The following is a 13,654-nucleotide window of genomic DNA, read 5'->3' on the forward strand; positions in this document are numbered from 1 at the left end:
TACGGCACCGATTTCGCAACAAAATACTAAGCCGCCCTCTGTTGTGAAATTCAGCCGACATTATCGCCCGTATTTTGCTGCCCATGTGCCACAATGCAGCAATCTTGCTATTATTTAGCGCACGCTTGCAGCATTTACCTAACGCCGGTATCATCGGAAGAATTAATGACACGATCTTGGCAATAAAACGCTGCAATGGGTTTAGCGCCATATGTACTAAGCCTGTGTTTCCCAACTCCAGTCCTCGGGGAACCCCAGACAGGTCAGGTCTTACGGATATCCCTGCTCCAGCACAGGTGGCTCAGTCACAATAACTGAGCCGCTGACTGACCCACCTGTGCTGGAGCAGGGAGATCCGTAAGACCTGACCTGCTGGGTTCCCTGGGGACTGGAGTTGGGAAACACTGTACTATGCAGTCTCTGCCATAAGGCACCTTTCCAGCACCCTTAACTTGAAAGAATTTTATGGCAGAGCATCACTTAGGAGACATGGGACTGTCCAGGTAACATTTTTCCTCCTGATTGGAGGTTTCAGAGAAATCTGATCGTTTCATATTTGGACAAACTTGTAAATGTAATTAAAAAAAACAACAGTTTTTGTGGGATTACTTAAAATAGCCAAAGCCTTGGGAGATTATTCCCGCGCGCCGGTATTATTCCCGCGCGCGCCGGTACTATTCCCGCGCGCCGGTACTATTCTCGCGCGCCGGTACTATTCCCGCGCGCCGGTACTATTCCCGCGCGCCGGTATTACTCCCGCGCGTCGGTATTACTCCCGCGCGCCGGTACTATTCCCGCGCGCCGGTACTATTCCCGCGCGCCGGTACTACTCCCGCGCGCCGGTACTACTCCCGCGCGCCGGTACTATTCCCGCGCGCCGGTACTATTCCCGCGCGCCGGTACTATTCCCGCGCGCCGGTACTATTCCCGCGCGCCGGTATTATTCCCGCGCGCCGGTATTACTCCCGCACGCCGGTATTACTCCCGCACGTCGGTACTATTCCCGCGCGCCGGTATTATTCCCGCGCGCCGGTATTATTCCCGCGCGCCGGTATTATTCCCGCGCGCCGGTATTACTCCCGCACGCCGGTATTATTCCCGCACGCCGGTATTATTCCCGCACGCCGGTATTATTCCCGCACGCCGGTATGAACAGTTCCCTGGTAAAAGTATTTTATAATATTGTCATATTTAGTTAGCATTGTTTACAAAAGAGGAAGTGGATATGACTTTCTAAATGGTTGGTGTAGCAAACAAAGAATGTACGTTACAAAAAAAAAAAATTAAATGGTAGGAGTAAAAAAAAAAATTTAAATTTTTTTATATACGGACAGTATTATGTAATACTACAGAACTGTTTTTTTTTAAAGAAGATTTTCCCGTTCCGCGGCTTTAAGCTCGCTGCGACACTGCATAGAACACTTGCCTATTACATGTGGCATTTAGGAAGGTCAAAAGAGAAGAAACATTTCAGGGAATTTTTCTTTTGTTTGGGTTTATGTCAAAAAGTGGGAAGGTTAGAAACCAGATTGTTTCCATGTGTCGCCCGTTATCAGCCGGGCAGCGTCACGCCACCTGTAACATGTTAGCTAAACAAATCCTTAGCATGCATGCGTTCTAATGTTACCGCACTGTGCGCGCTGCGGATCTGCAGATCGTAGCGCAACGACCAGGTCAATTTACCAAGAAAATGATTGAACTGCGAGTTAACGTGACCGGAAAATATTGCTGTGTTGGACATGATCTGTTTTCCTGTGTAATGATTATTAATAACCATTAACTATGACTCATCAGCGGACACAGGAAACCGGCACAATTGAATCTGCCAACCTTGAAATCACAATAGGAAAAGGCTGCTGAGGTCAGATGAGTGCAACCTCGGCTCAAGCGTTTCTTTTTAACCCCAAAGGGCCAGCATCACAGGGACTAATACTCTAAGCGTTCTGTTTGTATCCCCTGATTATTCCAGTACAGTAGCTTTCTGCTAATTTATGTTCATCATCTCTCCCCACACAGCTCAGCTGGTGACCAGCTACTAGGAGCAGACCGTGGCATCATTATGTGGAGTTGCAAAGATTTGAATTACACCATAACCAGCGAAGAGCAGGATCTGTGTCATGACTTCCACCTCGTCCTTTCCATCTTCTCCCTACTCTACCTCATCATCTGCTTCCCAGTCGGCCTCTGTTACAATGTGCTGCTTGTGCTGGTCAACCTTTACAACAAGGCGACCATGACTATGCCAGATGTCTACTTTGTCAACATTGCCATTGCTGGACTCATCATCAACGCGGTGGCCCCTGTATACCTTCTAGGGCCAGTGTACACCAAGTGGTTCCTCTGGAGTTTCGGCAATGAGGTTTACATCACCTTGCTGATTTTATTCAATGTTTCATCCTTGGTGATCATGTATTCCACCACTTTGCTCAGCCTGGACTACTACATTGAATGTGCCCTACCAAGAACGTACATGTCGAGCGTCTACAACACAAAGCACGTGTGTGGGTTTATCTGGGGAGGCGCGGTGCTGACCAGCTTCTCGTCCCTCCTCTTCTACATCTGCAACCATGTGTCCACCAAAATTATAGAGTGCTCCAAGATGCAGAACAGGGAGGCCGCCGATGCCATCATGATTCTGATTGGATATGTGGTCCCGGTTCTTGCCGTGGCTTATGCGTTGGTGCTCATTTTGCAGATCCGGAAAGAAGTTACGCCCCTTGACCAAGACAGTGGGAGACTGGACCCGTCCGTTCACCGGCTTTTAATTGCCACGGTTTGCACGCAGTTCGTGTTATGGACGCCTTACTACATCACCCTGGTGGTGAACACTTTTACCGATGCACGCGTCAAGTCGGCTGATTGGCACTACATGCGAACATTTTACTTCGTCCAGGACTTGGCCAACTTCTTGGCCTTTTCCAGCAGCTTTGTGATGCCAATATTACACCGGCACATCAACAAAAACTTTGACGGCAAATTACAGCGGCTGCTTAAAAAACTGCACTGTGGAAATCAAGGCTGTGCCCATGAGCGCGCCGCGGTCCAGCAGGTTATGACTTAGAGATGGCGCATCTGATGGCATTACGGTTATCTGGTTCTCCGACATGCGGGTCATCATGCTAACCTTACATTGTGCATCGTACAATGGGCGGCTGCTACTGCATCTGTTCTGAGCGTTGGCAAAACTCATTGCAACTATCTGACAGCACGTCACCCTAATGTGTAGCATCACCATGGTCCGTTATAAAGATCAATCTCGATTGACATGTGTTTAACCCCTTAACGGTGCCCAAGGGAACTGCAACGCATTGCTTTGCTATCCCTCCGGCAGCGAAGAGTTTAAAAAGCAAAATCACAAGATATCATTGTGGATATTAGACATAGATAACTGCAGAGCACTTTGATACAAGAGAAAAAGTATTCCACTTTCAATCACAATGAAAACAGTGGGAAGCTAAAGATGTTCCTTGTAATTGATGGACTGTAGCACCATCCATTTAACACTTGCCAAAAAGACTACTGTAAGATTTTCATGGCGTGATTAGAAGACAGAGGGGTAAAAGGTTTATAACGCTCTCCAAGTCAATGGGGCTTTACGTGCGATAACGAGCTTACTGGTTAACGAGCTTACTGGTTAAGTGCCTTTGTGTTTGATGCAAATTACAGCCTGTGTTTTTATAAGCAACTGTGTGATTCTTCTACCCAGAATTCCATGTGCCATTGTGACTCCCCTCCTGCATTCTACTCACCACGGCTCTTATTTGATATGCTGTGGAGCCATTGTCAAAATAATAGTGGCAACATGGCGGGGGTGAGGCACAGAGCTGGTGAAATGGTTGTCCAGAGCAGGGGCTTGCAGAGGAGATGGGAATCCACTTCATCCATGAACTGTAGGAAAGAGGCGCCACTTGGACATTTAAAATGCACAACGTTTCGGGGGAAACCCCTTTGACCGGCTGCAAGTGTAACGTGAATGAAATGAATAGAGCTTCAAAGCTCCTGAGCAAGGAGAGGAGGGTCTCTCAGGACATGGAATAACATCCCAGTTCCTGGATAATAATATTAAGAGGAGATCAGAAGGTTTATCCGTTCCGGCTTCAAACAGCGAGTTTGCCTAATGATACCTCGGTATGAGCTGGCTCACAAAACTAGCTATTATGCAAGCCTGGCCCAGAATAACTTTATAACTAGACTCTCACTGCCAAAAAGATTCTGAGCAGCCAAAATCCCCCCGCAAGTGGGTATTTAACTCGGATGATCGGTCGGGGAAGTTTGCACCAGACGAGTTTTCTGACTCAGAGTGAAAGCAGTGACAGGCCTATATACAGTGACAGGCCTATATACAGTGACAGGCCTATATACAGTGACAGGCCTATATACAAACTGTGATGTATCCTGTAATTGTGTGGCATTAGCACACGGGTGACCAACTCTGGTCCTCACGAGCCACCAGCAGGTCAGGTTCCCAGGATATCCCTGCTTCAGCACAGGTGGCTCAATCAGTGATCAATGGAAGACTGCACCCCGTGCTGAAGCAGGTACTGATTGAGCCACCTGTGCTGAAGCAGGGATATCCTGAAAACCTGACCTGTTGGGGTGGTGGGGGAGGGGGCTTGAGGATTGGAGATGAGCCCCCTTGTGCTTCACTGTAGAGATACACCCTCTGTTCATTTTTGGGAGGGATGTAAAAATGGCATTTTCTTTCCATAGGAATTCACGGATTACCAGCGGCAACCAAGGTGAAAGCAGGGAGTCGAGACGGGCACGTGAAATGCGATACGATTTTAAGAATGTCGTTCCCCCGAATATGCTCAAATTCCACCATTTTCCCCCCCCATTTTCCAATAATAAAAAACCTAGTGACTAATTTTTTCGAACTCCAACCACTTTGCAAATATTCAAAATTGCTGTTCTCGCTGCGAATTCAAATTTTGGCAAAAACTGTGTCAAAACTAGGGGGATGGAAGTTCATGAGAACTCGTGTTCGGAGATCAGTGAATATTAAACGCTGCTTTACGATTAATGTCATTTAGATTTCAGCCTTTACACATTTCATGATGTAGAGCAGGGGCGCTCTACTCCGCTCCTCAAGCCCGTCCAACAGGTCAGGCTTTCAGGATATCCCCTGCTTCAGCACAGGTGGCTCGACAGCCTCCTGTGCTGACGCAGGGACTGATTGAGACACCTGTGCTGAAGCAGGGATATCCTGAAAACCTGACCTGTTGGGGGGGAGGGCTTAAGGAGTTGAGCGGGGCAGCATTGGTGTACTGTATCCTGCGGCTGTAATCGAACCCTCGCCTTCTCTGCACTGCAAACCAAGTTGTACCGCCTCCAAAGTGCGTCCCCCGTGGTCATTATTGCAGTACACACGCACATATACATCCAACAAAGACTTAAGCTACATATGAAATCGCCATAAAATATATATATATTTTTTTTTCATGGAGAAACAAAAGGCATTATTACAAAAACAAAACTTAAATCGGCATTTCTTTCCTTGAACGGGACGGCGAGTTTTACATACGACATGAAGGATTTAGCCGCCGACGTAGGAATTTCAGTGTAATATGCTTATAAATACAAACCTACTGATGTACAAAATATGCGCAGAATCCTTGTATATTGTTAAATTATGTTCTGAATGAGAGACTGCGCGGAAATGCCGCACCCGTCAGGGACGCATTGTGCGCGTCTCAATGCGTCTCGGCAGAAATGTCCACGTGCTCTTAACCCTTTGCTGCCCTGTCTCGCAGGCCTCTCCGGCTGCAATGGGATTAACACAGTATTATATTTGTCAGCACTGAATTTAGACGCTCTTCTTTGTATGTTGATGTATCATTTTGTCAAAACAATAAACTAACATTGCTGTGTATTTGTATTTTTACACTGACCGACTTCCGGACAATGAGACCGACCTGTATAATATTTTATTCATTATAAAACACACACACACACACACACCTGTGGGACATTATGGTCATAACGTGAGGGAAACGCTAGGAAATGCAGTGCCCTAAATCTAATTTATCCTTACATTTCATACACCCATGTAGAATTCTCTAATGGCGGTTTTGAGGCAAAACTGGAAAATAATGTTAATGTCACACTATGCCACAAATCGTAGGGTCTGTAATAAAGGTTTTTAATTGCCATACTTTGATTAAATATGTCTGGCTTTTCCCCATGAGGGTAAATTCCCACCTATTTGAACCTTTCACGGTTCCTATGGATTTAACACAGCCACGGATATTATTTAGCTAGAGTTCTAGTCTCGCGGTAATCCCCCAACGGGATATTAAAGACACATTGCTGGAGCCAAGGAACCAGAAGAGCACCGCAGCAGAAAGTGGGGACTAAACCCCATGAAGTGCCATAAAACAAGGTCATTTAAGAGAAAATACACAGGAACATACAGGCGGGCCAAGTGTTCCTCCAACGCGTTCCACGCCTGTGCAGCGCTTTGTCAGAGTAATCCACTTACTGATTACTTCCTGGATATACCGACGAGATGCCCCGTCACCCCGCGCGTCACGCCTTCACAACCAATCACCGCGGAACACACCACAGTGGCAGGGCGCGCGAGAAGAAGGGGGCAGGGCGCGCGAGAAGGGGGGGGCAGGGCGCGCGAGAAGGGGGGGGCAGGGCGCGCGAGAAGGGGGGGGCAGGGCGCGCGAGAAGGGGGGGCAGGGCGCGCGAGAAGGGGGGCAGGGTGCGCGAGAAGGGGGGGTCAGGGTCTCTTGTTCATTATAAAAGACACATTGCGTGATATTGTTTAGTGGGGGCAGAGGGCACGCGAGAATGGGGGGGACACACCCAGAGCGCGCGAGATGGGAGGGGGGACACACCCAGAGCGCGCGAGATGGGAGGGGGGACACACCCAGAGCACGCGAGATGGTGGGGGGGGGAGAAAAGACACCCAGAGCGCGCGAGAAGGGGGGGGGGTAGGATCGACACCCAGAGCGCGCGAGAAGGGGGGGGGAATGACACAAAGAGCGCACGAGAAGGGGGGGGCAGGGTGCGCGAGAAGGGGAGAAGGGGGGGCAGGGTGCGCGAGAAGGTGGGGCAGGGTGCGCGAGAAGGGGGGGCAGGGCGCGCGAGAAGGTGGGGCAGGGTGCGCGAGAAGGGGGCATAGGGCGCGCGAGAAGGGGGCGCAGGGCGCGCGAGAAGGGGGCGCAGGGCGCGCGATAAGGGGGGGGCAGGGCGCGCGAGAAGGGGGGTGGCGAACCCTTGAACTAAGCGATCCCTAATGATCCCTAATGATCCCCGTCAGTCGGTGTCCTCAGATGGGAGCAGTTTGATGCCTTTTATTGTCCCAACAATAGGATCTTAAAGAAAAATACACATCAGCTGCCATGTGAACTGTGTTCAATATCGCCCCCATGTGGCCACCCTAGAGATAGCAGCTGGGAATTCATGCTGCAGTCCCACCTGCTGACCAAAGCAATACAAGAAGAAGAACTACAATCACGCACGAGAAGTGGGCAAGAGCGCGGTGCTTGCGAGTGAGGAGGGAGAGCGCGGTGCGTGCGAGTGAGAGCGCGGTGCGAGCGAGTGAGGAGGGAGAGCGCGGTGCGTGCGAAGGAGGGAGAGCGCGGTGCGTGCGAAGGAGGGAGAGCGCGGTGCGTGCGAGTGAGGAGGGCGAGTGCGGTGCATGTGAGTGAGGAGGGCGAGTGCGGTGCGTGTGAGAGAGGAGGGCGAGTGCGGTGCATGTGAGAGAGGAGGGCGAGTGCGGTGCGTGAGAGGAGGGTGAGTGCGGTGCATTTGAGTGAGGAGGGTGAGTGCGGTGCATGTGAGTGAGGAGGGTGAGTGCGGTGCATGTGAGTGAGGAGGGTGAGTGCGGTGCATTTGAGTGAGGAGGGTGAGTGCGGTGCATGTGAGTGAGGAGGGTGAGTGCGGTGCGTGTGAGAGAGGAGGGTGAGTGCGGTGCATGTGAGTGAGGAGGGTGAGTGCGGTGCATTTGAGTGAGGAGGGTGAGTGCGGTGCATGTGAGTGAGGAGGGTTGCCTGCGGTCCGATGAGCAGGGGTTCCCCCGAGGCTCCTCCAGGGGTTCCCGTGCTCAAAAAGGTGGTGATCCCTTGAACTAAGCGATCCCTAATGATCCCTAATGATCCCCGTCAGTCGGTGTCCTCAGATGGGAGCAGTTTGATGCCTTTTATTGTCCCAACAATAGGATCTTAAAGAAAAATACACATCAGCTGCCATGTGAACTGTGTTCAATATCGCCCCCATGTGGCCACCCTAGAGATAGCAGCTGGGAATTCATGCTGCAGTCCCACCTGCTGACCAAAGCAATACAAGAAGAAGAACTACAATCACGCACGAGAAGTGGGCAAGAGCGCGGTGCTTGCGAGTGAGGAGGGAGAGCGCGGTGCGTGCGAGTGAGAGCGCGGTGCGAGCGAGTGAGGAGGGAGAGCGCGGTGCGTGCGAGGAAGGAGGGAGAGCGCGGTGCGTGCGAGGAAGGAGGGAGAGCGCGGTGCGTGCGAGTGAGGAGGGCGAGTGCGGTGCATGTGAGTGAGGAGGGCGAGTGCGGTGCGTGTGAGAGAGGAGGGCGAGTGCGGTGCATGTGAGAGAGGAGGGCGAGTGCGGTGCGTGAGAGAGGAGGGTGAGTGCAGTGCATGTGAGAGAGGAGGGAGAGTGCGGTGCATGTGAGAGAGGAGGGTGAGTGCGGTGCATGTGAGAGAGGAGGGTGAGTGCGGTGCATGTGAGAGAGGAGGGTGAGTGCGGTGCATGTGAGAGAGGAGGATGAGTGCGGTGCATGTGAGAGGAGGGTGAGTGCGGTGCATGTGAGAGAGGAGGGTGAGTGCGGTGCATGTGAGAGAGGAGGGAGAGCGCGGTGCGTGCGAGTGAGAGCGCGATGCGAGCGAGTGAGGAGGGAGAGCGCGGTGCGTGCGAGGAAGGAGGGAGAGCGCGGTGCGTGCGAGGAAGGAGGGAGAGCGCGGTGCGTGCGAGTGAGGAGGGCGAGTGCGGTGCATGTGAGTGAGGAGGGCGAGTGCGGTGCGTGTGAGAGAGGAGGGCGAGTGCGGTGCATGTGAGTGAGGAGGGTGAGTGCGGTGCATGTGAGTGAGGAGGGTGAGTGCGGTGCATTTGAGTGAGGAGGGTGAGTGCGGTGCATGTGAGTGAGGAGGGTTGCCTGCGGTCCGATGAGCAGGGGTTCCCCCGAGGCTCCTCCAGGGGTTCCCGTGCTCAAAAAGGTGGTGATCCCTTGAACTAAGCGATCCCTAATGATCCCTAATGATCCCTAATGATCCCTAATGATCCCCGTCAGTCGGTGTCCTCAGATGGGAGCAGTTTGATGCCTTTTATTGTCCCAACAATAGGATCTTAAAGAAAAATACACATCAGCTGCCATGTGAACTGTGTTCAATATCGCCCCCATGTGGCCACCCTAGAGATAGCAGCTGGGAATTCATGCTGCAGTCCCACCTGCTGACCAAAGCAATACAAGAAGAAGAACTACAATCACGCACGAGAAGTGGGCAAGAGCGCGGTGCTTGCGAGTGAGGAGGGAGAGCGCGGTGCGTGCGAGTGAGAGCGCGGTGCGAGCGAGTGAGGAGGGAGAGCGCGGTGCGTGCGAGGAAGGAGGGAGAGCGCGGTGCGTGCGAGGAAGGAGGGAGAGCGCGGTGCGTGCGAGTGAGGAGGGCGAGTGCGGTGCATGTGAGTGAGGAGGGCGAGTGCGGTGCGTGTGAGAGAGGAGGGCGAGTGCGGTGCATGTGAGAGAGGAGGGCGAGTGCGGTGCGTGAGAGAGGAGGGTGAGTGCGGTGCATGTGAGAGAGGAGGGTGAGTGCGGTGCATGTGAGAGAGGAGGGTGAGTGCGGTGCATGTGAGAGAGGAGGATGAGTGCGGTGCATGTGAGAGGAGGGTGAGTGCGGTGCATGTGAGAGAGGAGGGTGAGTGCGGTGCGTGCGAGTGAGAGCGCGATGCGAGCGAGTGAGGAGGGAGAGCGCGGTGCGTGCGAGGAAGGAGGGAGAGCGCGGTGCGTGCGAGGAAGGAGGGAGAGCGCGGTGCGTGCGAGTGAGGAGGGCGAGTGCGGTGCATGTGAGTGAGGAGGGCGAGTGCGGTGCGTGTGAGAGAGGAGGGCGAGTGCGGTGCATGTGAGAGAGGAGGGCGAGTGCGGTGCGTGAGAGAGGAGGGTGAGTGCAGTGCATGTGAGAGAGGAGGGAGAGTGCGGTGCATGTGAGAGAGGAGGGTGAGTGCGGTGCATGTGAGAGAGGAGGGTGAGTGCGGTGCATGTGAGAGAGAAGGGTGAGTGCGGTGCATGTGAGAGAGGAGGGTGAGTGCGGTGCATGTGAGAGAGGAGGATGAGTGCGGTGCATGTGAGAGAGGAGGGTGAGTGCGGTGCATGTGAGAGAGGAGGGTGAGTGCGGTGCATGTGAGAGAGGAGGGTGAGTGCGGTGCATGTGAGAGAGGAGGGTGAGTGCGGTGCATGTGAGAGAGGAGGGTGAGTGCGGTGCATGTGAGAGAGGAGGGTGAGTGCGGTGCATGTGAGAGAGGAGGGTGAGTGCGGTGCATGTGAGAGAGGAGGGTGAGTGCGGTGCATGTGAGAGAGGAGGGTGAGTGCGGTGCATGTGAGAGAGGAGGGTGAGTGCGGTGCATGTGAGAGAGGAGGGTGAGTGCAGTGTGTGAGAGAGGAGGGTGAGTGCGGTGCGTGAGAGAGGAGGGTGAGTGCAGTGCATGTGAGAGAGGAGGGCGAGTGCGGTGCGTGAGAGAGGAGGGAGAGTGCAGTGCGTGTGAGAGGGGGTGAGTGCGGTGCGTGCGAGAGAGGAGGGTGAGTGCGGTGCGTGAGAGAGGAGGGTGAGTGCGGTGCATGTGAGAGAGGAGGGTGAGTGCGGTGCATGTGAGAGAGGAGGGAGAGTGCGGTGCATGTGAGAGAGGAGGGTGAGTGCGGTGCGTGAGAGAGGAGGGTGAGTGCGGTGCATGTGAGAGAGGAGGGAGAGTGCGGTGCATGTGAGAGAGGAGGGAGAGTGCGGTGCGTGCGAGAGAGGAGGGAGAGTGCGGTGCGTACGAGAGAGGAGGGTGAGTGCGGTGCATGTGAGAGAGGAGGGAGAGTGCGGTGCATGTGAGTGAGGGTGAGTGCGGTGCATGTGAGTGAGGGTGAGTGCGGTGCGTGAGAGAGAGGAGGGTGAGTGCGGTGCGTGAGAGAGGAGGGCGAGTGCGGTGCGTGAGAGAGGAGGGTGAGTGCAGTGCGTGAGAGAGGAGGGTGAGTGCGGTGCATGTGAGTGAGGAGGGTGAGTGCGGTGCATGTGAGTGAGGAGGGTTAGTGCGTTGCGTGAGAGAGGAGGGTTAGTGCGGTGCGTGAGAGAAGAGGGTGAGTGCGGTGCGTGAGAGAGGAGGGTGAGTGCGGTGCGTGTGAGAGAGGAGGGAGAGCGCGGTGCGTGTGAGAGAGGGTGAGTGCGGTGCATGTGAGAGAGGAGGGAGAGTGCGGTGCATGTGAGAGAGGGTGAGTGCGGTGCATGTGAGTGAGGGTGAGTGCAGTGCGTGAGAGGAGGGTGAGTGCGGTGCGTGAGAGAGGAGGGTGAGTGCGGTGCGTGAGAGGAGGGTGAGTGCGGTGCGTGAGAGGAGGGTGAGTGCGGTGTGTGAGAGGAGGGTGAGTGTGGTGCGTGAGAGAGGAGGGTGAGTGCGGTGCGTGAGAGGAGGGTGAGTGCGGTGCATGTGAGAGAGGAGGGTGAGTGCGGTGCATGTGAGTGAGGAGGGTGAGTGCATTGCGTGAGAGAGGAGGGTGAGTGCGGTGCATGTGAGTGAGGAGGGTTTGTGCGGTGCGTGAGAGAGGAGGGTTTGTGCGGTGCGTGAGAGAGGAGGGTGAGTGCGGTGCATATGAGAGGAGGGTGAGTGCGTTGCGTGAGAGAGGAGGGTTAGTGCGTTGCGTGAGAGAAGAGGGTGAGTGCAGTGCATGTGAGGAGGGTGAGTGCAGTGCATGTGAGTGAGGGTGAGTGCGGTGCATGTGAGTGAGGAGGATGAGTGTGGTGCATGTGAGTGAGGAGGGTGAGTGCATTGCGTGAGAGAGGAGGGTGAGTGCAGTGCATGTGAGAGAGGAGGGTGAGTGCAGTGCATGCGAGAGAGGAGGGTGAGTGCGGTGCATGTGAGTGAGGGAGGGTGAGTGCGGTGCATGTGAGTGAGGAGGATGAGTGTGGTGCATGTGAGTGAGGAGGGTGAGTGCATTGCGTGAGAGAGGAGGGTGAGTGCATTGCGTGAGAGAGGAGGGTGAGTGCGGTGCGTGAGAGAGGAGGGTGAGTGCGGTGCATGTGAGAGAGGAGGGTGAGTGCGGTGCATGTGAGAGAGGAGGGTGAGTGCGGTGCGTGAGAGAGGAGGGTGAGTGCGGTGCATTTGAGTGAGGAGGGTGAGTGCGGTGCATGTGAGTGAGGAGGGTGAGTGTGGTGCATGTGAGTGAGGAGGGTGAGTGCGGTGCATTTGAGTGAGGAGGGTGAGTGCGGTGCATGTGAGTGAGGAGGGTTGCCTGCGGTGCATGTGAGTGAGGAGGGTGAGTGCGGTGCATTTGAGTGAGGAGGGTGAGTGCGGTACGTGAGAGAGGAGGGTGAGTGCGGTGCATGTGAGTGAGGAGGGTGAGTGCGGTGCATGTGAGTGAGGAGGGTGAGTGCGGTGCATGTGAGTGAGGAGGGTGAGTGCGGTGCATTTGAGTGAGGAGGGTGAGTGCGGTGCATGTGAGTGAGGAGGGTTGCCTGCGGTCCGATGAGCAGGGGTTCCCCCGAGGCTCCTCCAGGGGTTCCCGTGCTCAAAAAGGTGGTGATCCCTTGAACTAAGCGATCCCTAATGATCCCTAATGATCCCTAATGATCCCCGTCAGTCGGTGTCCTCAGATGGGAGCAGTTTGATGCCTTTTATTGTCCCAACAATAGGATCTTAAAGAAAAATACACATCAGCTGCCATGTGAACTGTGTTCAATATCGCCCCCATGTGGCCACCCTAGAGATAGCAGCTGGGAATTCATGCTGCAGTCCCACCTGCTGACCAAAGCAATACAAGAAGAAGAACTACAATCACGCACGAGAAGTGGGCAAGAGCGCGGTGCTTGCGAGTGAGGAGGGAGAGGAGGGAGAGCGCGGTGCGTGCGAGTGAGAGCGCGGTGCGAGCGAGTGAGGAGGGAGAGCGCGGTGCGTGCGAGGAAGGAGGGAGAGCGCGGTGCGTGCGAGGAAGGAGGGAGAGCGCGGTGCGTGCGAGTGAGGAGGGCGAGTGCGGTGCATGTGAGTGAGGAGGGCGAGTGCGGTGCGTGTGAGAGAGGAGGGCGAGTGCGGTGCATGTGAGAGAGGAGGGCGAGTGCGGTGCGTGAGAGGAGGGTGAGTGCGGTGCATTTGAGTGAGGAGGGTGAGTGCGGTGCATGTGAGTGAGGAGGGTGAGTGCGGTGCATGTGAGTGAGGAGGGTGAGTGCGGTGCATTTGAGTGAGGAGGGTGAGTGCGGTGCATGTGAGTGAGGAGGGTTGCCTGCGGTCCGATGAGCAGGGGTTCCCCCGAGGCTCCTCCAGGGGTTCCCGTGCTCAAAAAGGTGGTGATCCCTTGAACTAAGCGATCCCTAATGATCCCTAATGATCCCTAATGATCCCCGTCAGTCGGTGTCCTCAGATGGGAGCAGTTTGATGCCTTTTATTGTCCCAACAATAGGATCTTAAAGAAAAATACACATCAGCTGCCATGTGAACTGTG

General features: G+C 54.4%; 2 protein-coding genes across 10 annotated transcripts in view; one reads left to right on the forward strand and one right to left on the reverse strand.

The window, feature by feature from the left end:
- The window catches only part of CHLSN (cholesin), a 164,307-nt gene that overhangs the window by 84,841 nt on the left and 65,812 nt on the right, over positions 1–13,654 (reverse strand). The gene's annotated exons all lie outside the window — the stretch shown is intronic.
- The window catches only part of LOC142463153 (G-protein coupled receptor 146), an 88,304-nt gene that overhangs the window by 56,874 nt on the left and 17,776 nt on the right, over positions 1–13,654 (forward strand). For 5 of the 8 annotated variants that reach the window (XM_075565512.1, XM_075565514.1, XM_075565516.1 and 2 more), the window contains one exon: positions 2,017–5,870. The exons of 1 other annotated variant lie outside the window; for it this stretch is intronic. In XM_075565512.1, coding sequence (XP_075421627.1) covers positions 2,017–3,061 — 1,045 coding nt within the window. In that variant the 3' untranslated portion in view covers positions 3,062–5,870. Of the gene's footprint in view, positions 1–2,016; positions 5,871–13,654 lie in introns of those variants that run through there. 2 more of the 8 variants (XR_012787379.1, XR_012787380.1) reach the window with 2 other exon arrangements.

This window comes from Ascaphus truei, chromosome 11, assembly GCF_040206685.1.
Source record: "Ascaphus truei isolate aAscTru1 chromosome 11, aAscTru1.hap1, whole genome shotgun sequence".
Taxonomy (NCBI): domain Eukaryota; kingdom Metazoa; phylum Chordata; class Amphibia; order Anura; family Ascaphidae; genus Ascaphus; species Ascaphus truei.